The sequence below is a fragment of the Lissotriton vulgaris genome, chromosome 2_2, assembly GCF_964263255.1.
Source record: "Lissotriton vulgaris chromosome 2_2, aLisVul1.2, whole genome shotgun sequence".
Lineage (NCBI taxonomy): Eukaryota > Metazoa > Chordata > Amphibia > Caudata > Salamandridae > Lissotriton > Lissotriton vulgaris.
Window position 1 is genome coordinate 85,790,059 of NC_141688.1, and position 25,725 is coordinate 85,815,783.

The 25,725-nt window shown below is 49.4% G+C and overlaps 1 protein-coding gene across 1 annotated transcript; it reads right to left on the bottom strand.

The window, feature by feature from the left end:
• Positions 1-255: 255 nt before the first annotated feature.
• LOC147729049 (chondroitin sulfate N-acetylgalactosaminyltransferase 1-like) lies at positions 256-3,494 on the bottom strand. The gene has a single exon (XM_086959866.1). The coding sequence runs from the start codon at positions 2,573-2,575 to the stop codon at positions 980-982; it is 1,596 nt and encodes a 531-aa protein (XP_086815992.1). The 5' UTR covers positions 2,576-3,494; the 3' UTR covers positions 256-979.
• Between the last annotated feature and the right edge of the window lie 22,231 nt (positions 3,495-25,725).

Sequence of the window (25,725 nt, forward strand, 5' to 3'; positions counted from 1 at the left end):
TTTTGGCTGTAATGTTAGGAGTGGCTAAAGGTGTCACGTGATGGGAAGGACCTGGCAACTATGAATCAACAACCAAGCCCCCTGCTATTTAACAGACAAGATTTTACCTGAGCATTTCTAATTGTCTTCTCTTGTGTTTTTCTTTTCCTTGAGAGTTAACCCCTCAGTGACATTTTCCGTTTCGGATTTTTTTTTAAACTCACAAAAAAGTGCACTTAATAATTCACAATGACGACAGTGGCCGTTTTTACGTAGTAAATGATGTTATTTCTGAGCTGCTTTCACTTTTCATTTGTCATCAATGTTTAAAGTTATTTTTTACATTGATAGCTCGGTTTTACTATGGTATTTATGTTTGCCGTTTCTTTGCCTTCTTGTAGTTCTTGGTTTCGGTTTGCTGTCTCTGGAGTGCAATAGGTTCTGCTCTTTGGCAAGAGGCAACGTCTTTTTCAAATAAAGCTGTGAGTTTAAACATTTTTTTACGTTCCACTTAATTCTTTCTTTGGTTTGTTTTCCACTTCACTGTTGATTGTGTTAATGTTCTGGCTTCTTCTGATATCCGAATGGCAAACGATTTGCGAGTCTGAGGCCAAAAGTGAAGGGTTTAAGGGAGTACTTAAAAGTCCCATGTGGGGGACAACTTAAAGAATGTAAATAGTGCACTTGATGCTGGCTAAAAGTTAGGCTGTGCTCACACTTGAGACTCCTACAACACCGAAGACCACTGTAGAAAGTGCAAGAGCCTGGCAAATCATGACACTACCTTTCGAGCAGTAAGAAACCATTAAAGCTAATTGGGTCACCGATGGTGGCCAAGAACGACCCTGTCTTTCAAGTAGTAAGATTTCATTATAGTCGAAGGGCATTGAGGAGGTCCACAAAGACAGCAGCGCTCCAAGACATTAAGCTCACACTCAGCAGGTGAAGCGTGAGACCTTTACACCAAACACCACCATTTTGAGACACACTCCATTGGCCTTCATGGTTTTTTAGCTCCTGCTTTGTGTTTGAGTTTGTGCAGGTGGGCCTCGATCTGGCGCCTGAAGACCAGCATCCCGAGCTGGCCGTGGGAGGCCTCGTTCACAGCTCTGGACTGCACGCACATCTTGTACTGCTCCGGAGCCAGCTCGTCCGGACACCGCTTCTCATGCCAAAGGTGGAAGAGCCCCCGCACTGGCGTTCGGATCACCATCAGGCTACTATGCAGGTACTTGCGGTAGAGCTGGACATCTTCTCCACCCCAGCCTTTGATGTGCAGGTCAAACCCACCTATGTTAATGAAATCTGAACGGTACTGACAGGTCATACCGAACCCAAAGTCTCTCCAAAACCCAGTGTCCTTCCTTATAACCACCTGTTGCTCAACTGAGGGAATAGCATCCCGGCGTCCATACACGATGGAAGGATTGTACTGACTGAAGAGTACTGGATAAAACACACGTTTCCCTGGCTGTGCGTTCAACCTGCAGGTGTTGAGGAACTCTGCTGTAAAGTATATGTCAACATCACAGAAAAAAAGCAGCACATTACGGCCTTTCCAAGCTCGCGCTCCGACATCTAACCCTTTACCCCTGGAGAACTCTTCGTTCAACTGGATAAAAGTGAAGTTCTTAAAATTTGCAGATTTGGCCTTGTTTTCGAGTATGGTCTTTACTTCCTGTACCTGGTCCTTTCCAAAGTAGACTACGGTGAGGTGGACTCGGCCATCTTGCTGGATGCACACTCGGTGGAAATTGTGCATGAATTGTTGGAACTTGTCTGCTCTTTTGGCCAATGGGACGATGATATTGATGAGCACACTCACGGCATTGATTTCTTCATGCTTCACCGTTATGATAGGGCCGAAGGGTCTGAATAGGGCGAGGCGCTTAAATTCATTTTTCTGCTTTCCTTTGAAGGTCAGTTCGTACAAAGTACCTTTGTCCCTTTCTGTCCGGTAGATGCCTTCGATGAAATCGGAGTTGGAATATTTATGGTGGCTGACATTGCTATCATCATCTGGACTATTGAGAGTCTCCACGGCAGCCCGGATAACTTCAGCCAGCTCATCCTTCTTATCTTGCCTTATAAGTTTTTCCTCCGGATGACGAGTCAGTCCCATTTCCAACTGATAGACTCGCTCAAGGGTAAAGCTTTCGAAAGGAACAGCAGCATATTCACTTGGCAACTTCATACCAGAGCGGACTTCAGCCTTCTCAACTTGGGAGCGTAAGAACTCAAGGAGGCCAGTTTGGGTTTCCTCAGGGCTGCCTTTTTCAAAACCAACAGCCAGCGAGTCACTTTGGGGCCCATGCATGTTCTTCAGGCGTTGGTCATGTGCCTGAAGCTCGTCCTTCAAGTGCGCAATCTGCCTCTTGAGGCTGGTGACGTAGTTATGATGCTGCTCGTCACGGTCCTCCTGCATTGACCGATGTCCTTCCTTCCCTGTTGGTCTGTTGACTCTCGCTAATGTCAGACTCTCGTTTGGAAAGTGTAGAGTGCAGGTCAACATGGACAAGACTGACATGGCAAGACGAAGCACCACCAGCAAGATTGCCAAGCGCAAAACCCATGCCAGCAGCCCTCGTCGGCCCATCCTTGGTGAGATATCTTCAACGGGCTTGCAATCATCGAAATCACCGTGAAGTGCCAGTCATTTGGACCACCAACCCCTTTCGAATATCTTGCAGACATACATATGTTGAAATATAAACACAGAATGTCTGCAAAAGTCCAGATTCTCATATAAATATTCTAAGTGGACCAACCGAGGTCTGAAGTTCCAGGAAGGAGGTAGTTTATATTCACCAGAAAGTACAATAGATGCAATTCGGAATCCGGGTCAGAGTCAGCAACCGTGCCATAGCTCTTCTGCTTGAGTGGTTATAGTCACTTCGAGACCGTTGCAAGAGTCACCTGCCTTCCGGTCCGGCAATTCATAGGATCGAATTAAGTCTACGGACATCATACCCTATTGGCTCCTGATTAATATTCTTTTCGGAATCTCTGGGAGGCGCCCATTGGCAGTTCCATTTACACGACTGTACCTCAAGGCGCGCTGCTCCTATTCCAGAGAAGCTTCTGGAAGGCTCAACGGTCCACTCCTGCGTCACACCGATTCCACGTCACGCTGCTTGTTTTCTCGTCACGGGAACATTCAGCTCTGTCGGCCGTTTAATCAGTTTCCATCCGACCTCCGCACTCGGCTCGGGCCGCGCTCCTCGGCTGTCCCTCGCCCTGCAACAACTTCGGACGTTTGAGGAGCGGCCGTTTACTATTTCAAGGTTTAAAAGTTATTTTTTCTGCCTCAAAATGGTTCCATTCAACCATTTTTTTTTTACTTTTCATAAAAAAAGGTCTTTGCAAATTATCATTCCCTAAAGGGAACACGGAATCCGCAAGTTCCCAATTTGGCAGGCGGGCTGCAGGGCGGCGGGAGAGCTGCTCTCGAGTCATCAAAGAGGCCAGTGTGCGGCGGGAACAGAGGCAGGGCTGTTCCGCAGGGGGGCCCGAGCCTCGGCCTCCCTCAGATAGGTGGGTTGAGCGCCTGCTGCAGGGACATGGATGTACTCTGCAGGTCCCAGGTTTGAATATCAGCAGCTCAGATCACGTCCTTTCACCTGGGCCACTATGTTGTAGCCAAACAGGTTTTTCAGGGCGCGCAGGTTTCCCAGGGCAATGCCTGTGCAGCTCGTCCTGGACAGGCTTTTTTCTCGCTATCTGGCATTTGTAGTCCTGTTGATCACATTATGAAATAAGCGCTACCAATCATAGAATATCATGCCAAAACCTGGACTGGATAACATACGAACGCAAGAACGTGGGCCTTTTGAGACTCCTGGGCTGCCCTTTTACTAATCATTGTAATCTGGTGTGCTAGCCCCATTAGCAAGTGCACCAAGACTACAACTCCCAGAATGCACGAGATATTTTTCGGAAGCCCATGGATGCAAACTTAGGGTCCTCAATAGCATGGCGTTATTAAGTATCACGTCTTCTCTCTTCATCCTTCCGAGGTGGCTAACAGAAGAACCAGTGAGTTGTGTATCAATACTACCTGATCCATAAGCTCTAAGAGACAGTTCACTTTCTAATGCGACGTAGGTTAACACAAATGCTCTCAACAGCTCTCAAACTACTGTTTATCTCAGCTAACTAGGAGACACACTTGCCGCTTTTAGTAGTGAAGTAACAAGTGGTCTGAAGTTTCCGGCCTTCTAGTAAAAGGTTGCAAAGTGTAAGAAAGAGAGGTACATTTTTCTAGGTGAGCTCATAGTCAGACTCACGGGAAACGGGCGAACCCATTTCTTGCAATTAACCACCCTGTATCGTATGCACATATGGTCACCAGATGACTCTATGTCACTAGGACATACATTTTCTAGTTCTGGGTTTTCATTTAAGATATCAGTGCATTCTGGGAGCTGTAGTTTTAATTCGTTTTATTTGAGCCATTTGGACCAACACCAATGATACTGTGGTGTAACACAAAATGATGGGCCCATATCGCACTGATATTCTCTGGCCTTGGGCTGAATAGTGCTCCTCTTGAAGTGTTAGTGGGCTCTCGGTGGGTTGCAGGCACTACTGTGCTGAAGGGGCTGTATGTTAAAAGCAAAGTCCAGGAATGGAAAAGGGTGTCCTGGTGACATGGAGCCATCCATATGTGCTCAGGTTTATCAGCTGAATCTATGTCACCACATTTCAAGTCCTTTTGTTTAAGAAATCACTTCATTCCGGTAGTGGTAGTCTTTGCTTGCTTCATCTGAACCAAATGAACTTACATATGTGCTAACAATTATTACAGAAAAAGGCAAGACTCATTCTTGGTTTCTTGATAACGTGGGACTGTATAGTAATCCTTCTAGTGTGATTCCGCCAGCCTGCTCTGACGTTTTAACCCATAAACTTTTGCATTCTGAGAATTGCAGTTTTTTTTTTCTTGTCACATATTTGTTTCAACATGTGCCAGTGCAACCCTCATGAATTGAGGCATGTGTCTGCTGAGTGAGTTCACCAGTGCCCTGATTTTGGTGTAGGCTAGTATCAAGCACAGTATACCATGGTTGTGTTTTGAATAGCTCTGATTTCACAGCCAGTTCTTGAGTGCGGAAAGGTCTTTACTCCCAAGCACTATCGTCAGTGAAAGAAAGTGCTTGCAAATGTAAAAAGTGCTTGTAAATGTAAAAAGTGCTTGTAAATGTAAATCTGGAGGAGGAATGCAAGATGTACCCCACAATAAACAAATGCTGGGGGAGTTCCAGAATACTTTGTGTCCCCCATTAGTCATGTTTCTCGTCCCAGCTCCCTCTGCAACGGTCCTCCTGTCCAACTTTCCCGAAGTCCGCTACCCTCTGCTGTCTTGGGCTCTGTACCTCCTCTGTTCGTTTGTCTGCCTCTTCTCTGCTTGCTCCTGCCCCCTATTTTCCTTTTTCTGCTTGTTCTGGCTGTTATTTTGCCTCTTTCTGCTAGTTTTTGACCTTTATTATGCTCTTTCAGCTTGTTTGTGACCTTTATTCTGCCTCTTCCTGTTCGTTTTCCGACCTCGATTTTGCCTCTTTCTGCTTGTTTCTGCCCTTTATTCTGCCTCTTTCTGTTTGTTTTCCGACCTCGATTTTGCCTCTTTCTGCTTGTTTCTGCCCTTTATTTTGCCTCTTTCTGCTCGTTACTGACCTTAATTCTGATGTCGCATCCACAGCACCGAGCTGCGCCATACAAATGCTTATTGATTGTGCATTGACTTTGAGAGGTGCTCTCCGCTGTTTTGAAGCTGAGGATTTGGTGTGCTACTATTCACGAAGACTAGAATGCTGAATTGCTTTGTTTACATGTGGTAAAAGTAGTAGGGTTAGAATCGAATCCCATCCCTAAAATAATGATATATACATGCACCATGAAAGAATGTCCCTAATTCAACTTTATGATGTGAATTTATGCCTGTGAGGGTCACGTGGCACAAATGTCAAGAGACTTTTCCCAGACATGTTTGCAGAAGATCAGTGCTAACATTTAGGAAAGCCTCTGGCACTGGACTGCAGACTCCTTGGCATTCACCTGCAGAGCTACATTCTGACTCGGTGGAAATTTACTCCATAACCCGCCAAAGAATACAAGAAGAGAGAGGAAGTGCTGGAAAGATGAACAAATTAAGCAAACATAGGCCCAGATTTAGTTAAAAAAATTGCAGCACAGAGCTGCTTGAGTTACTTAAGCACTGTAGCACAAAATAAAAATATTGCACTGCCAAGAGTCGCACTCCTATGTCATCGGCTCTGCCTGTGCCAATATGCCATCAGCAAATGAGATCACATAGTGCCTTACTCTGCACTGCTGTTTGTGCCATGTTGCCACATGAGCACCTGCACTAATCAACAGTAAATCTATATTCGATAAAGACACCCCCTGCAGAAAAGAAGTTTCTTCAAGAACTCGGACAAGACGGAGGTACTCATCCTCGGACCCACCCCCTCAGCCTGGGACGACTCCTGGTGGCCGACCACACTGGGAACAGCACCAACACCCACCGACCATGCACGTACCCTAGGATTCATCCTCGACTCCTCCCTCTCCATGTCTAAACAGGTCAACGCCGTCTCCTCCTCCTGCTACAACACCCTCCGCATGCTCCTCAGGATCTACTGGTGGATCCCGACCGAAACAAGAAGAACAGTGACACAGGCCCTCGTCCGCAGCAGACTGGACTACGGCAACGCACTCTACGCAGGAATCCCAGCCAAACACCTACGACGACTACAACGCATCCAAAACGCCTCCGCCCGACTGATCGTCAACGTCCCCCGCCGCAGTCACATCACCCCCCACCTGAGAGACCTACACTGGCTCCCCGTCGACAAGAGGATCACTTTCAAGCTCCTCACCCACGCACACAAAGCACTCCACAACGCCGGACCAGCCTACCTGAACAGCAGACTCAGCTTCTACACCCCCACCCGCCAGCTCCGCTCCGCCAGCCTCGCCCTCACTACTGTTCCCCACATCCAACGAACAACCTCCGGCGGCAGAACCTTCTCCTACCTCGCCGCCAAGACCTGGAACATCCTTCCTACCCACCTACAGCAGACCCAAGACCTACTCGCCTTCAGAAGACTCCTCAAGACCTGGCTCCCGCCCTCCCCTCAGCGCCTTGAGACCCTCACGGGTAAGTAGCGCGCTTTACAAGTACTCTGACTGATTGATTGATTGATTGATTCATTCATTTCAAAACTGTTTAGTTTCAGTTAGACTTTGTTGTTAGCAGCATCCAAGTACAGCTTATTGTAAATAAGCATTTAGAGTTTGGTAAGGTTGATCGACTTAAACTTGTTGGAGAGCATCAGCATGTACAGAGAGGAAGTGAACTCTCTACAAAGAGGACCTCAGAAAGTCTTCGCCATACCCAAACCATCAAAGTATCAACCTAATTTGACAGCACATAGCTAAATCAGAAGCGACCACGCTGCCTGAGGCTGGCTGCCTCTACCCGTTGCCCGGCCAGCTCTCTGGCCTGTCACAGCGATTGACTGGGCTGAGTGAGGTCCAGCTCAATTGAGCCTTGGACTCTTGGTTGGCACAATGGAAATCCAGTCAGTGCCCCCGCTCCTGAGCTGCAGCGTGCGCCAGCCTACTCTGAGGGACGGCCTCCAGTGCAGATCTTCCGTTTGATGTAGCTTCTCTCCCTGCCCAGCCGGCATTTACCCCCTCCTCCTCATTGGGGTGTACCTGCTCCCTCTTCATAGGCCCTATCTCTCCAAGAGCAATGGACATAAAATTAGAACCTACGGTATGGGTTTTAATTCCTTCACAACTAAGTACCCTCTTAATCTCTCCAAAGATGCATCTAAAAGACTCAAACACAGACTCTGCAAATCCCACTCTGAAATCCTCATTGCTGACCCATACTTCTGCTATGGTAAGGAAACATTAATTAGTGCGCTCATTTGCTACACAAAAAGAAGTGCACAATGGAGGAATGCTCTGTATTCCATGCGCCTGATCACCAACTCCTGAAAAACACCTCATGGTCTTAGACTATCAGTATCTCCCTCACCCTTCTGCAGAGATTACCATATCCCTATACAACAATGGGAACAGTCTAATTCAATTCTCAAATGATAAACTAGATATATTGGATGAGATCTTCCCTACCCTCAAGAAGGTTGTGAACAAAAAGAACTCATCTCCTATCCAAAGTCATCTTATCTTCCCTGGCTTCCCTCTTGCACTCATATTAACACCTATATTAACACCCATGCTTACCCCAGCATCACTAATGCCCATTCCTTATCACTAGCGCTTGCTACCCTACCTTTTCTCCTGCCATAAGCCTTAGAGTCTATGTATCCTGCTTGGTCTGGGACTCACTCTGTGATTCGCCCACCCAGTCCATATGCACTCTCTGCCCCTACAACAGAAAGCAAAGAACCCCAAATTCCTTGTCCCTTTCCCTCCCCCTCATCCTCACCCCTGCCCTCCGAACTCTCCAGTGAAGGTCCCTTCACATCTCTCCAAGCCCAGATGTTCACCATATCTGAATCTTTATCCGCTAACAGGATTAAGCTCATGCCTCCTAAGTCTCCCACTCATCACATAATCCCCCCTCCACTTAACCCTATTCCCACCCACCCTCAGACAGTCCCTCCACTAGACCTACCTGGTCTACAAATACTCTAGGCTTCCACAAGTGGCATCTCCTCTCATCCTGGCCTCATACGTGGCCTCTCCTCCCAACCAGGCTTCACCCCCCCATCCCAAGACCGCCTGTCAGTACGATTCTTTGGAATTTCCACATGACGAGATTTCACTTAACCTGCTAAATCTCAAGGATGAACTACAGACACTTACATCCATCACCACAGAGCTGCTGCCCATTCAAAGGCCCAATACTGCCCTGATAAATCGGACTGGTTCCCAAACTGTCATGCTGCCTGCCCACCCCCATCACACTCCTTATTTTAGTTAGAAAACTATACACTTCCCTAATGCCCTCTCGCGACCCATGACATTGACGAGGGGCTATCTGAAAGTGACATCCACGCCCTCCTCCTTGCTCCCCCACTAAGGATACCAACAAGGCCTGTCTGGGTCAAATCCACACCATCCAGGCTAATCCTTACAGAGAAGCTGGTTACAAACCCAGAGCAGTAAGCAATGCCAATCTCAAGCATATCGACATCACCCGTGCTGCCACTGTCTACACCAATAACCTCCTGAAATGTACGCTCCTCCTTTGCAGATCAGCTGTTAAGCATGCGCCTGAAATTTATAACCTCATTCTCACACATGAGTTCGATATTGTTATCCTCACAGAAACCTAGCTAAACAACTCATCTCCTCCTATTTTACACTTAACAGTCACAGCATCATTAGACTGGATAGATCTAAGAGATCTGGTGGGGGAGTAGCCTACTTTCCCTGCAGCACCCTCTCTGTGAATCAGTCAGAAACTGCTGCTCTGCCTGCTTGAGAATGTCTTTGCATAGATATCGCTAGCAACAATAGTCTCATTTTCAAAATGCACTTGATCTACTACCTCTTGGAGACAATCTGCCTATCAATGAACAAATCATGGAAGTCATCTCAACCAATGATGATCCTCAAGTTAGCAAAGATCTTCCTTGGGGATTTTTACCTTCATTGGAATGACTTGAATGTGCATGTAATGACCAGCATTAAATCCTTTCTATCAGACCTTGAGTTGACCCAAATCTGCGACGGCCCTACTTACAACAAGACCTTAGAAGACCTTATCACTGCAAAAACCGACAATGCTACATTGGAGTCCATTACCTCCCGTGACTGGACAGACCACTAGTGTATCATCTTCCTCATCAATCTAGCTGTGATCCCAAAAAGAGCTCAACAACAAAAAAAAACAATTGAAAAGAAGTCTTCGGAACATAAACCCTAATGATTTATCTATCCTCTGTAACAACTCCATGTCTCCTCAGATGGACATGGTAGATGTTTACGACCTCACAGAGTATTACCATACCTCCATTTTGAACATCCGTGACTCAATTGACTCCTTTCAACTAAAAAACATATCCACCAAAGTATCTAAACCTTGGTTCTGCGACAACCAGTATCCTAAAAGACGCAATCTGAGATTAGCAGAAAGAGCCTGAATATCCTCGCCATCCATGGAGCGCCTAAAATACTTAAGATCAGTGAGGAACACATACAACAGAAGTATCAGAAGCTCACAAGCCAACTAGTTTAGAACCCAGATAGACCAAGCAAGAAATCAACACACAAAGCTTTTTGAAATTGTCACGCAACAATCGCTAAACCTACCTAACCCACTTGCATTGAGTCCAACACACTCCCAAACTGTGAGGACTTGGTTTCCTTCTTCTTGGGAAAAATGAAAATCATTGAAAATGATCTACGGTCAGTGAGAACACTACTACTGGCTATCTTGCACATCTTTCGGCATCCCTCCCATACTGCTGATCCTTTTGATCACTCTGGGCATTTCCCCAAAACAATGCCCCTGGCATACTTTCACACCCTTCAATGTAAGTGACTTTCACAACATTCTTATTGCGTTCAAACCACCCAATTACTTCATCGAACCTTTACCTCCGATTATTTTTAAGGAGATCAAATCTTCTATTCTCCCCTTATGGACTAAGATTATAAATGCCTTGCTACGCCAAGGAACTACCATGATGGCTAAAAGCTGGGCCGGTAACCCCCATCCTGAAAAAAGCAACTGCAGATTGCTCAGACCTTAACAACTTCCACCCAATCTCCAACATTCCCACTCTGGCGAAGCTTCTGGAAAAATGTGTCCAGATCCAACTTTGCAACCACCTAGATAATGTCCAACTCCTTGGCCAATACCAGTCTGGCTTCCGTCAAGGTCACAGCACAGAATCAGCACTCACACACATAGTGGTGCGTCAAACGGCCGGGAGCCGTCTGACCCAGCAGTGCTCATGTGCGTCGGACAGCTCCCGTCCGTCCATGCATATGGCACTGGAAATCAATTTAGTGCGGGCACCAGAGGGATTTCCCTTTCCCTCAACAGCCCTGGGAACTGGGGAAGGGCTTCTCTAGCTCCAGAGGCTGTTTCTGTGGTGTCTCTGCATTGACGCGTTGACGTAATTTCAGAGAAACGGAAATTGAAATGAACCGGTAGGCTCATTTCAGTTTCACTTTCTACATGCTGAGGGGTCTCTCTTCACCCCAAAACCCATAGAAAGACAGGAGAGAATCATAGGAAAGGGGAGAATCTCCCTAGTGGATCCCTGGGTGATCCCCAAGAAGGGTTCCACCCACACCTCCCTGTACTCCACAGGGTGCCTAGTTTTCAGGAATGTGTGGGTTTAGTAGGTTTGCCCAGATGGCCGCGAGCCCGGGGCCAAAAACCCATGTGGTCCTTCTTGCCAAACCAGGTTGTTTTATGATGGGTAATTTTGATGTCTCCACAATACGTTTTGGGCCCTTGCCTGTTGCGGGTACTTGGCCCACCCACATGAGTGAGGTACCATTTCATTGGAAGACCTGGGGAAATGCTGGGAGGTAAAAAATCTGTGTTATCCCGGTGATCCCACAACTTTCCCACACAGAAACTTGAAAAAAAGATGTTTTTTTCAGCTAGATTTGAGGTTTGCAGGGCATTCTGGGTAGGGAAACATTGGAGGATACACGCCATATCTTCCTGGACTCTGCAGGGTGTTTAGTTTTCAGAAATGTGCAGGTTTGATAGGTTTCCCTAGATGGCCGCCGAGCCTGGGGCCAAAAACCCAGGTGTCCCCCCTTGCAAAACCAGGTCATTTTGTGATAAGTAATTTTAATGTCTCCACAATAGCTTTTAGACCCATCCCTGCCGCTAGCACTTGGCCCAGTCACACAAGTGAGGTACCATTTTTATCGGGAGACTCTGGTGAATGCAGGGTGGGTAAAAGTTTGTGGATCCACGCAGATTCCAAAACTTTCCATCACAGAAATGTGAGGAAAATGTGTTTTGTTAGATATAGTTTGAGGTTTACAAGGGATTCTGGGTAACAGAACCTGGTGAGAGCTACACTAGTAACCCCATCCTGGATTCCCCTGGGTGTCTGGTTTTCAAAAATGTATAGGTTTCCTTCGTTTCCTTAGGTGCCGACTGATCTAGGGTTTGAAAACCACAGCTAGACAATTTGCAAAATAAAAGGTCAGTTTCATTGGAAAAATGTGATGTGTCCACGTTACTTTGTGGACTGTTTCCTGTTGCGGGCACTAGGCCTACCCACACAAGTGAGGTACCATTTCTATCGGGAGATTTTGGGGAATGCGGGTGGGTGGAATTTTGTGGATCCACACAGATTCCAAAACTTTCCGTCACAGAAATGTATCTTTTGTTTTACAAAGTTTGAGGCTTGCAAGGGATTCTGGGTAATAGAACCTGGTGAGAGCCACACAAGTCACCCCAACCTGTATTCCCCTTGATGTCTCGTTTTCTAAAACGTATAGATTAGCTATGTTTCCCTACGTGCCAGCAGAGTTAGGGTTAAAAATCCACAGCTAGGCACTTTGCAAAAAAAGGGTTCCCAGTTTTCACTGGGAAATGTGGTGTATCCACTTTACGTTTTGGCCCGTTTCCTACCGACACAAGTAAGGTACCATTTTTATTGGGAGAATTCAGGGTGGGCGGAATTTTTGTGAATACACGCAGAGCAGATTCCAGAACTTTCCAACACAGAAATGTGAGGAAAAGATGTATTTGTGACACAGCTTGAGGTTTACAAGGGATTATGGGGAACAGAACCTGGTGAGGGCCACACAAGTTACCCCAACCTGGATTCCCCTGGATGTCTAGGTTTAAAAAATGTACAGGTTTCCTAGGTTTCCCTAGGTGCTGGCTGAACTAGGATTCAAAATACATAGCTAGGCACATTGCAAAAAAGGGTCAGTTTTCACTGGTAGAATTTGGTGTTTCCACATTGCGTTTTGGGCCGTTTCCTGTTGCGGACACTAGGCCTACCCACACAAGTGAGGTAGCGTTTTTATTGAGAGACTTAAGGGAACACTTAGGGGAACACAGAATAGTAGAACAAGTGTTATTACCAATTGACTTTCCATGCATTCCTACCTTCCAAATGTAAGACAATTTGTAAAAAAAGAATTTGTTTTGAAAAATGACCTCTAATTTGCATGCTTGTATGGGTCCCCACAATTTGGGAAATGTACAAAAACCACTGCTTATAAACTTTATGTTTTGTTCCCATTTCAGATATGTCTTTCTATTTTACCAAATGAACTGCGGTATACCAGGTACACAATGAAAAACCTTTGCATTACACAGCTCAGTTATTGGCTCTGGGTTCCTCGGGTTCTTGGTGAACTTACGAGTCCAATTTTCAGCTGTTAGTTTCTATAAAAAATAAACCTTGAAGGATCTACAAAATGATCCCTTGCTGAATTCAAAATGTTGTCTAATTTTTAGAAATTTACAGCTTTCTGTGATGCATTATTGGTTTCACACCCATTTTTTCAACTAACTGGAAGGAGGTTGAAAGCACAAACAATTGTAACAAGCATTTGCAATGCAATAGGTCTCGCATTAGGAAAGTTTGAGCTATTGGTATTGTAAATGACAAATTTTGTATTTATGTGTTGGTTTTAAAAATAACTAAATTAATAGCTTTGTCATTTACAATGCCAATAGTTTTAACTTTCGCAAATGTGACACCTATAGCATTTGTAATGCAATATGTGTTGTATTTACGTGACTTAGATGTATTGATATTACAAATAACAATGCCTTTTATTTATTTTTAATAATTAATACTTAAATAAAGTTATTGTAATTTATAATGGCAATAGCTTAAACTTTTGTAAATAACTTTTGTGAAGATTATGTTCAGTGTATTTTATTGTGACGAAAATCCAAGAACAGAAGTGACATATTAACATATTTTTGTGACATTTGTAATAACGCTTGAAACATTAAGAGAACATATTTGAACCATGTAGGAACTGGGGTCACCAGTTCCCCGGGTGTAGCCTGGCACGAGCAGGTAGGCACCCGAAAGCTTAGGTGTAAAGTGACCATACAGCACTCACATCCACTGAGACAGGAAACGCCCACAATGACTGACACCACACCAGTAAGTTTGAGTAAATTCAATAAGCTTTTATCTGGATCAAGATCACGTTTGGTAAATCATTTAGAGCAAATCAATAGTCACAGTAGCAATAACTCATTAAAACATTTCATCAGGGGAGCAAAGGGAGCAATTCAATCCTCAATACTGCATGTGTCAATAACCATTTCATTAGGCAAATAATCGTTTCCTTACTCAGAATTACTCAGTTCATTGGGTATCAGTGAACAAGGCCTCAAGCAAGGGTGAGCATCTCATTAGGCCAGGATAAACCATGCGTCAAGCTAAAATGCACACTACCTTAATCCAGACTTAACCATGCCTAATGCTAAAATGAGCATTTCATCATGGCAAAGATAAGCATTTCAGTTATTACACTAAGCAGGCATAAACATTTCATGTAATCTTGTTATCAGGAATGAACATTTCCTTAGGTAGAAATAAACATTTTCCTAGGTACTAAGGCCCCAAAGGTGTTTAGAAGGGCCCTGGCCTAGTTCTGGTCCTGGTCGGGGCAAATTGGGGCTAACGGGGATCAGTCACCAGTCTTCCCCAGGGAGGGGCGAGCTGAGGGCCACCTGGGGCCTCCCGCCCTCCTCCCTGGGGGTTTGTCCAACTTCTGGCAGTGAAGTGGGGGCCAACGGGGCCCAGCAACAGTTTCCCCAGGGGAGGGGCGAACTCAGTGCCTTCTCAGGCCTTCCGCCCTCCTCCCCGGGGTTTACCTGACTCTTCGGGCCTCCTCGGCCCCTTGCAACAGTTCCAGTGGCTGGTGGGGAGGTTGCGACCCTCCCGCGGTCTCTACGCTGCTTGCGGGACCGGTCCCGGGCCTCCTCTGGCCTCGGAACCAAGTCGGGGACACAGCGGAGCTAGCAGCGGCAGCAGGACGGGCCCGGGGACCAATCACAGTAGGCCGAGGGGAGGCGTGCCCGCCAATGGCAGCGTGGCCTGCGGGGCGGGACAGCCTCTCCTCTGATTACGGGGCAAGGATGGCGGTGACGCGGCCGATGACGCGGCGCCTAATCACGTGGTGCAGCTGGGGATGACTTCAGGGCCTAGCGCTGCCTGCTGGTGATCGCGGCAGTCTCCTCAGGGGTCCTTCCTCACAGGTCTGGGCCGCGGCGGTGACTGGATTTTCTAGGCGCACTGGCTGGCAGCGCCTCTCCTGATCGCCTTCCCGGGCCCAGAACAGCTCACAACAACACGGCGGCGGCCCTCCCTTGGCCCCGGGCCCGCCGGGAGCAGATGACGGCGGGGCCGGAAGGCTCCGGGGACTCCCGCACTGTAGCGTTAAGTCAGGCAGCCGCTTGCAGTACCGAACGGCGCGGGACAATGATAGCTCCTTGAGGCCACAACAGTTCACGGGGCACAGAGCTCGCAGGGCAGGATGAGAGCCCAGAAGCTTCGTGGCGCTTCGGGGGCAGTTATCAGTTTGGGCACAGTGCAGTCTAGCACCCAGCAGGGGGGGGACACTTTCCCAACAGATCTTTGGCAGGACAGGCCACACGCCCGTGGCAGAACAGCAGAGAGGGGTAAAGCAGAACAGCGCAGGGGATCCCGGTTAAGGCAAAAGGGGCACAAGGATGGCACAGCCCAGTACCTGGTTGATCCCCAGTAGTCCTGGTTAGCGCAGGTGGTTTTCTTCTTGGCGTGTGGTGGTTCTTGCACCCTTGGTAGGTAGTTTCTTGAGGGGGGGGGTTGAGTTGAAATCTGCTGACAGGATTCCTCAGCAGGTCACTGCAGGTGGTCCCTGGGTTCCCCTCCCGCTGGGCCAGATCAGTGGGCTAGTTCAGTGTTTCTCACACAGCTTGGTGGGCAGCGCCTAAACCCTGTCACCCCCAGTGGTATAGGTTCCTGACTAGGCCCTACCACCTAAGTCTCCTGCGTAGGTTCCCCCAGGTCAGTGATGCCCCAACTGACTAAAAACTTTCCCTCCTTTCTTTATATATGCCCAGGTCAGGTGACCACACTCTAAGGCGGCAAAACCAGAACCCGCCCCTATTCTAGAAGGTTGCAGGAGCTTCCCTACTCTAACTATGGGCAGGCAAGGCAGGCTGGTATTGCAACAATGTTTAAGGGTTCCAGCCAGCTCCTGAAAACTAGGGTGCAACTAAAAAGACCACTCAGCAGTAGCAGGGGCCTGTGGCAGCCATGTTGGAAGTAGAGAGCACCTGCACCTTAGCATTGGTTAGCAATGGGAAGGCGCTCGGAGATCTAAGGCCAACAAAAAAAGAAGGTGGGAAAAATTAGGCAAGGGCGAAAAAAAAAACAGGGAAAGACCACCATAGGGCTGACAGATCTAACATGCGTCCCCCCAGCCAAAAGTGGGGATAGCTACCCAACCTCTAGGGAGTTCTCGTCACTAAGGTGGAAAAACCGGGAGAGACCGTCAGCATTGGCGAGGTCAACTCTGGGCTGATGTTCCACCCTAAAGTCCATCCCCTGTAGGGAAATGGACCACCTTAGTAACTTGGTATTTTTGCCTCTTATCTGCATGAGCCAGCGAAGGGGTCGGTGGTCAGTTTGAATCAGGAAGTGAGAGCCAAAAAGGTATGGCCTCAACTTCTTTAAGGCCCAGACCACATTGAAGGCTTCTCGCTCGATGGTACTCCATCGTTGTTCCCGAGGGAGGAGTCTTCTGGAGATAAAGGCCACAGGTTGGTCTTGGCCACGTTGTTGAGTTGAGAAAGCACAGCGCCTCTGCCGTGCTCAGAGGCGTCCTTCTGCACGATGAACTCTTTCGTGAAGTCAGGTGTCGCAAGCACCGGAGCGGTGCACATCGCGTGCTTCAGTGTCTCGAATGCCTCTAGGCAAGTAGCCGTCCAGATCACTTTTCGTGGCTGTTTCTCAGACGGTAACTCCGTCAAGGGGACTACGATGGTACCATACCCCTTGACAAACCGGCTGTAATATCCAGTGAGGCAGAGAAAAGCTCGGACCTCAGTTTGGGTTTTGGGGGGCTCCCGGGCCATGATGGTCTCAATTTTGGCCTGGAGGGGTTGATCCTTACCCCCGCTCACCAGGTGTCCCAGGTACACGACAGATCCCTGTCCAATCTGGCACTTGCTAGCCTTGATGGAAGGCCAGCACGTTGCAGAGCCTGTAGCACCTCCTGGAGATACTGCAGATGGTCCTCCCAGGTGCTACTGAAGACAGCTATGTCGTCCAGGGATGCCGCTGAGAAGGACTCCAGGTCAGACAGCACCTGGTTCACCAACCGCTGGAAAGTGGCCCGAAGGGCATCACCCTAAATTGAAAGTGACCCTCGGGGTGGAGAACGCTGTTTTCTCCTTTGCTCCATTGGCCATGGCAATCTGCCAGTACCCTGATGTTAAGTCAATGGTGCTGAGTTGTGGTGCCCGGTGGGGCCGCTTTTGGCACCAACACGACCGGACTAGCCCAAGGGCTGCTGGAAGGTTCGATCACCCCCAGCTCCAGCATTTTGGCCACCTCACCCTGGATGCTCTTCTTAACTTTATCGGACAGCCGGTAAGACCGAGGCGTACTGCTCCAACACCTGGCGGCAGTCCTTCTGTTGCTCTGGGGTCAAGGATGGGGAGAGGATCACTCCCTCCACCGATCCATCCTTTTCCCGGGCCGCCAGAAGGTCAGGAAGAGGCTCACTCTCCTACTCCTCGCTCCCTTCCATCACCATGAGGAGAGCAAGCTTGGATCGCTTATGGTGCGGCTTCAGGCGGTTGACGCGGAGTACCCGATGGGACTGTTGGGGGGTCTTCAAATCAACGACATAGGTGGTCTGGTCTTGTCACTCCACAATCTCGTACAGACTAGTCCATGGGTCCTGGAGGGCACTAAGCTCCCCAGGCTCCATGAGCCACACCTTCTGTCCAGCGTCCAACTCCATCGTCTGAGCGTTGCGGTCATGCCACTCCTTCATGACGGCTTGGCTAGCCTCCAGGTTGTCTGAGGCTTCCTTCCACAGCTTGGCCATCTGGCTGCGGAATGCCAGCATGTAGCTGATGACATCACGGGGAAGCTTCTTCGAAGTCTTCTCCCACCCCTCCTTGACAAGGCTGAGGGGCCCCCTAACGGGGTGGCCATAGAGCAGCTCAAAGGGGCTGAACCGACTCCCATCTGTGGCACCTTGCGGTACGAAAACAGCAGGCAAGGGAGGAGGATGTCCCACTTCTGCCTCAAGTCCTCTGGCAGGCTCCGGATCATCCCCTTCAGAGTCTTATTAAAGCGCTCTACGAGCCCGTTAGTCTGGGGGTGGTAAGGAGTGGAGAACCGATAGGTCACTCCGCACTCCTTCCACATGGCCTGCATATAGGCGGACATGAAGTTTGTGCCCCTATCTGACACCACGACCTTGGGGAATCCCACTCGGGTAAAAATCCCCATCAGGGCCCGCGCCACCACAGGTGCAGTGATGGTCCTCAGAGGAATAGCCTCCGGGTACCAAATGGCGTTGTCCACTAACACCAAAATGAACTGGTGTCCAGCAGAGGTCGGAGGGTCCAACGACCCAACAATGTCAATTCCGACCCACTCAAACGGGGTCCCGACCACCGGGAGCGGTTCCAAAGGGACCTTCACCATAGTCCCAGTCTTGCCACTCGCCTGGCAAGTCTTGCAGGTCTTGCAATAGGTGTCAGAGGCAACTCTCATCCTGGGCCAATAACAATGTGGGACTAGCCGCTCTAAGGTCTTGTCCTGGCCGAGTTGTCCAGCCAAAGGTATTTCATGCACCAATTCCAACAGGAAGGTTCGGTAGCATTGGGGGACCACTAAGGCCCTCGAGGATCCATGCACCAGAACCTTAGGCTCACTGTAGAGGAGGCCAGCCTCCCAGTACACATGATAACTGCCGCTCTCTTGGTTGGTCGCTTGGGCTTCAGCCTGCCGCCACATGCCTTCAAGCATGGGGCACTCTCCCTGCATCCGACAGAATTCCTCCCGGGTAGGCCCTCCTTCCACATGCCACTCGGCAAGGGTCGGCAAGTCCCCCACGGGAACAACATCCATCTCCGCTGACTCCGGGGGTAACTCCGCAGGCTCCCCATCCCGCACTCGGGGTGTGTCCTCCACACCATTCTCTTCTTCACAACCAGCATTGGGTTGGGCCCTTGTTTCAGGCTCCAACCCGGGTTGAGTTCTTTGCCGTGCAGCCATGGACCTTGTGACCACGCAAGTCCATCCTGGTAACCCCAGCATCTCAGAGTGGGCCTTAAACTCCACTTCCTTCAAGGCGGTATGTTCCAGGTCGTTTTCTAGCAGACAGTCCACAGGCAAGGCAGGCCTTACAGCAACTCTCAACGGGCCTTTAACTCCTCCCCACTCAAAGGGAACCGTAGCTACGGGATAGTAACTCAGACTGACGTCAGCCAACACGGCCGGATGGAATACGTCAGGGATCACTTACTCAGGGGACACCAGCCGCCTTACTACGGTGGTCATGCTGGCACCTGTGTCCCTCAGAGCCTCCACCTCCTCCCCGTTAACCTTCACCCTCTGCTGGTACTTAGCAGTGTTCGATGGTAAGGACGTCACTGGGACCATCTCTCTGTCCCCAAGTGAAACCAGGGTCAGGCCTGTCCACTCCCCTTCCCTATCTAGGGGCAGCTTCATCCCAAGCGCTACACTAGTCACCCCGGGACTCTTGCCTCCTGTGGGGGCTGGGGGTCTCTTGCGACACCGGGGATCCCCCTTGTAGTGTCCAACCTCCCCGCATTCGTAGCACCGGACAGTTCTTGGCTGCTGACTCTCGTCAGGGTAAGTGGGATTTGGGAAACTGGACTGAGGTGTGGTACATACTCCTCTCCCAAACCGTCTGTTTTGTGGGCCTCGTGAGAACTCCTTTTTATCTCCCCCTCTTTCTTCTGGGGGAAACCCTGTCCGCCTTTTGGGCTATCTCCCCCGGGGCCCTTGTGAGACACCTGGGTGCTGACCCAAGTATCCGCCTCCTCCGCAAGCTCACGAGGATCAGTCAGCTTGCGGTCCACCACATGTTGGTGCAGCTCCAGAAAACATTTATCCAAGAGGTGCTCTCTCAAAAATAAGTTGTACAAGCCCTCATAATCATGCACCTCGCTGCCACGCACCCAACCATTCAGAGCCTTACGGGCATAATCGAAAAAGTCTACCCAATTCTGTGTGGACAGCTTATGGCTGCCATGGAACTTCTGGCGATATCTTTCGGGGTTGAGGCCAAACTTTTTAAGTAGCGCCACCTTCATGGGGTGATATCTGACTTGATCCGCCTTATCTAGTTGCAGGAGGGTGTCCCTGACATTGGGGGAGGTGTACTGGGCCACCTCCCCAGTAGCTCTCAGGCACCCCATGGGCTGTCAAGGCCACTTCATACGCCTCCAACCACCTGGCGATGTCATCCCCCAGAGTGTAACTCGCTATCACCTCTTTGGGTAACCAAAACGTAGGCTTATGTGGAGCCTCTGGTACGCTGCCACCATTAGGACTTCTTGGCGCACCTAACTGCAATGCTTGCAGCTCCAACTCCTTAAGCTGAAGCTCGTGCGCCAGCTTCTTTTCTTCCATTGCGAACCTTTTATCTTCCCTTTCTCTCTCCCTCTCTTGCTCTAGCTTGGCAAGCTCCCATTTCAATTGCCTCTCCTCCCTCCTGTCCTCATATTCCTGTGATGACGTACTCCTTCTAGACCCACTATTGCCTGCCCTGGAACGTCTTCCTGGCAACACATTTTCACTCACATCAATATTGAGTAGGTCTAGTTCTCCTGGAGCACCCGCCTCCCCTTGTGAGCCCTGCCCCACCTGTTCCCCATCCCCTCTCCCCTCTGGATGGGCCCTTACCCATGCCCTCAAGGCTGTACGGAGCTCCTCCTTTGTGGCTCTCCGCCCAACAGGCACCCCCATCCCCTGACAAAATTCCCTTAGCTGCACCACTTTATACTCTTCCAGGTCGGCTAGCTGGAACTCCATTTTGACAGGTGGGGACCCAGATACTCAAAGGGAAAATCACTAGGGTGTAGGTGACAGTATTGGGTCAAAACAGGACTCTACACACTCAGGTTTAGACAGTGGGGGGTCAATTGAGTAGGCTTGCGTACACAACAGGTGTCTAGTCCAATTGCGGCACACTCTGTCTTACTGGAGGGTGCTGTATAGCCACAGGTCCTGATCCCACCGCTCGCCACCAATGTAGGAACTGGGGTCACCAGTTCCCCGGGGGGTAGCCTGGCACGAGCAGGTAGGCACCCGAAAGCTTAGGTGTGAAGTGACCATACAGCACACACATCCACTGAGTCGGGAAAAGCCCACAATGACTGACACCACACCAGTAAGTTTGAATAAATTCAATAAGCTTTTATCTGGATCAAGATCACGTTTGGTAAATCATTTAGAGCAAATCAATAGTCGCAGTAGCAATAACTCATTAAAACATTTCATCAGGGGAGCAAAGGGAGCAATTCAATCCTCAATACTGCATGTGTCAATAACCATTTCATTAGGCAAATAAACGTTTCATTACTCAGCATTACTCAGTTCATTAGGTATCAGTGAACAAGGCCTCAAGCAAGGGTGAGCATCTGATTAGGCCAGGATAAACCATGCATCAGGCTAAAATGCACACTACCTTAATCCAGACTTAACCATGCCTAATGCTAAAATGAGCATTTCATCGTGGCAAAGATAAGCATTTCAGTTATTATACTAAGCAGGCATAAACATTTCATGTAACCTTGTGATCAGGAATGAATATTTCCTTAGGTAGAAATAAACATTTTTCCTAGGTGCTCCAGCCCCAAAGGTGTTTAGAAGCCCTGTTCTGGTCCTGGTCGGGGAGAATTGGGGCCAACGGGGCCCAATCCCGAGTCTTCCCCAGGGAGGGGCGATCTGAGTGCCACCTGGGGCCTCTCGCCCTCCACCCTGGGGGTTTGTCCAACTACTGGCAGTGAAGTGGGGGCCAACAGGGCCCAGCAACAGTTTTCCCAGGGGAGGTGCGAACTCGGGGCCTTCTCTGGCCTTCCGCCCTCCTTCCCGGGGTTTACCTGACTCTTCGGGCCTCCTCGGCTCCTTGCGACGGTTCCAGTGGCTGGTGGGGAGGTTGCGACCCTCCCTCGGTCTCCACGCTGCTTGCGGGACTGGTCTCGGGCCTCCTCGGGCCTCGAAACCAGTCGAGGACACAGCAGAGCTAGCAGCGGCAGCAGGACGGGCCAGGGGACCAATCACAGTAGGCGGAGGGGAGGCGTGGCCGCCAATGGCAGCGTGGCCTGCGGGGCGGGACAGCTTCTCCTCTGATTACGGGGCAAGGATGTCGGTGACGCGACCGATGACGCGGCGCCCCCGTCATGTGGTGCTGCTGGGGATGACTTCAGGGCCTAGCGCGGCAGTCTCCTCAGGGGTCCTTCCTCGCAGGGCTGGGCCGCGGCGGTGACTGGAGTTTCTAGGCGCACTGGCTGGCAGCGCCTCTCCCGATCGCCTTCCCGGGTCGGGCACGGCCCACAACAACACAGCGGCGGCCCTCTCTTGGACCCGGGGGCCGCCGGGGGCAGATGACGGCGGGCCGGAAGGCTCTGGGGACTCCCGCACTGTAGCGGTAAGTCGGGCAGCCACTTGCAGTACCGAACGGCGCGGGACAATGATAGCACCTTGAGGCCACAACAGTTCACGGGGCACAGCGCTCGCAGGGCAGGATGGGAGCCCAGGAGCTTCGTGGTGCTTCGGGGGTAGTTATCAGTTCGGGCACAGTGCAGCCTAGCACCCAGCAGGGGGGGGACACTTTCCCAACAGATCTTTGGCATGACAGGCCACCGCCTGTGGCAGAACAGCAGAGCGGGGTTAAGCAGGACAGCGCAGGGGTCCAGGTTAAGGCAAAAGGGGCACAGGGATGGCACAGCCCAGTACCTGGTTGATCTCCAGTAGTCCTGGTTAGCGCAGGTGGGTTTCCTCTTGGCGCATGGTGGTTCTTGCGCCCTTGGTAGGTAGTTTCTTGAGGGGGGGTTGAATTGAAGGCTGCTGACAGGATTCCTCAGCAGGTCACTGCAGGTGGTCCCTGGGTTCACCTCCCGCCGGGCCAGATCAGTGGGCTAGTTCAGTGTTTCTCACACAGCTTGGTGGGCAGCGCCTAAACCCTGTCACCCCCAGTGGTATAGGTTCCTGACTAGGCCCTACCGCCTAAGTCTCCTGCGTACGTTCCCCCAGGTCAGTGATGCCCCAACTGACTAAAAACTTTCCCTCCTTTCTTTATATATGCTCAGGTCAGGTGACCACACTCTAAGGCGGCAAAAACAGACCCCGCCCCTATTCTAGAAGGTTCCAGGAGCTTCCCTACTCTAACTATGGGCAGGCAAGGCAGGCTGGTATTGCAACAATGTTTAAGGGTTCCAGCCAGCTCCTGGCAACTAGGGTGCTACTAAAAAGACCACTCTGCAGTAGCAGGGGCCTGTGGCAGCCATGCTGGAAGTAGAGAGCACCTGCACCTTAGCATTGGTTAGCAATGGGAAGGCGCTCGGAGACCTAAGGCCAACAAAAAAAGAAGGTGGGAAAAATGAGGCTAGGGCGAAAAAAAACAGGGCAAGACCACCCTAGGGCTGACAGGTCTAACAAACCAGTTGTTGAATGGTTGCACGGATTGATGCTGTGGTGGCGCTGAGTGATGTTGTGGTGGCGACGAGTGATGCTGTGGCGTTCAGTGATTCTGTGGTAGCGCATAGTGATGTTGTGGTGACCCTGAGTGATGCTGTGGTGGTGCTGAGTGGTCCTGTGGTGATGGGATAGATAGAGGGAGGGCGATAGATAGATAGAGGGAGGGCGATAGATAGATAGAGGGAGGGCAATAGATAGAGTGAGGGAGGGTGATAGATTGAGTGAGGGCGATAGATAGACAGAAAGATAGAGTGAGGGTGATTGATAGATAGACAGATAGAGAGAGTGAGGGCGATCGATAGAGAGAGTGATGGCAATAGATAGAGTGAGTGCGATAGATAGACAGATAGAGTGAGGGCGATAGATAGATAGACAGATAGAGTGAGGGAGATAGATAGATAGATAGATAGATAGATAGATAGACAGATAGAGTGAGGGTGATAGATAGACAGATAGAGTGAGGGCGATAGATAGATAGTGAGGGCAATAGATAGATAGAGTGAGGGCGATAGATAGAGTGAGGGCGATAGATAGATAGAGTGAGGGCAATAGATAGAGTAAGGGTAATAGATAGAGTGAGGGCGATCAATAGAGTGAGGGCGATCGATAGAGTGAGGGTGATCGATAGAGTGAGGCGATAGATAGAGTGAGGGCGATAGATAGATAGACAGATAGAGTGAGGGCGATAGCTAGAGGTGTAGAGAAAGAGGTAGCGAGAGGGGTGTAGAGAGAGAGGGGTGTGTAGAGAGAGAGGTGTAGAGAGAGAGAGGGGTGTAGAGAGAGAGGGGTGTAGAGAGAGAGGGGTGTAGAGAGAGAGGGGTGTAGAGAGAGAGGGGTGTAGAGAGAGGGGAGTAGAGAGAGGGGTGTAGAGAGAGGGGTGTAGAGAGAGGGGTGTAGAGAGGGGGGTGTTGCCTTTGTCTAAAAGACGTCCTTCTAAAAACATATATACATAACTCTATTTTCTGCACAGGCTTGGATTGCCCTGGAGGCGGTGGAGGAACGAGGCACTGACCGTGCCCATTTTATGACATCATAAGTCACTGACAACATGAGCAGAACTCGTATGTACTTGCACTTGATGCTGCCACAAACATACATTATTTAAGAAAAAGAAAGAAACAAAGAAATGGTGACAAGTTCTTTGTTCCCACTGTGTTTTTTATGTGTGACCCCTAATTTGGGTGGGAAGGTTGGTGGCTGGGGGTTACTCCTTTTGAAGTTCTTATTCAGTTTGCGGCTGGGTTCATAAAGAGGTGCCCTGTAGGTTTGTGAGAATTTTCTTTCAAAATATGTGCTTTCCACTACATCACTAAGTGTCTCCTACTCTCCTTAAGTTGAAGCGAGCAAGTCCAAAGCCATCCTTTCATAATAGTATACTAGTACATATAAACACAACACTTGTCAGCCAGGGCGTAAAGCCTCGAATAGATAACAATAACGGCAAAGCCTCGAATTTATCACAATAAGCTGATGATGGTCTCAGAAGAGAACCCCGCCCAACGCAGAGTCTTACTATGGCATACAATGTGCACACCAATAACACACACTCATGCACGAAGGGATATTCGTCAGCTATTGAGAATAAATAGTCATGCTCGTTTATTTATCGGTTCTCTTAGCCCTCTGACTTGCAGCGCCCGCTGTCCAAGGGAGAAGTTCAGTTTAAAAAATCAGAGGCACTCGGTTTTATCGACCTCAGAAGCATGAAGGCTTGGATCTTCAAACGGAATTCTGCAGCAGGTACACTATTCTCCTGAGCTGCCTACACAGTTCTGAATGCATGGTTCTATTAGTTCCAACTAGCAAAGTTTCCAAGGAAACGAGCATCCTTTTCTGAATGTATCAGAGACATAAACTGCGTAACAGGAAACTTAGGTCTGACTGAGCGTACCTATTGTAGCATGGCGCCTTGTCAGCTAGGAGTGTTTTAAGGCGTAATGCAATTTGAATCAGCTTGAACAAGAGTTTAAGAATGCTGTCAAATAGGAAGCGCTTTATAAATGCAATTTAAATATATCAGAGCAAACAGGCTCCGATATTGTGCATATATTTCTGTGTGAAGTGTGTTTTC

Bases quoted from the DNA above. Each gene is read 5' to 3' on its own strand.
- LOC147729049 (XM_086959866.1), bottom strand. From the start codon at position 2,575: ATGGGCCGACGAGGGCTGCTGGCATGGGTTTTGCGCTTGGCAATCTTG.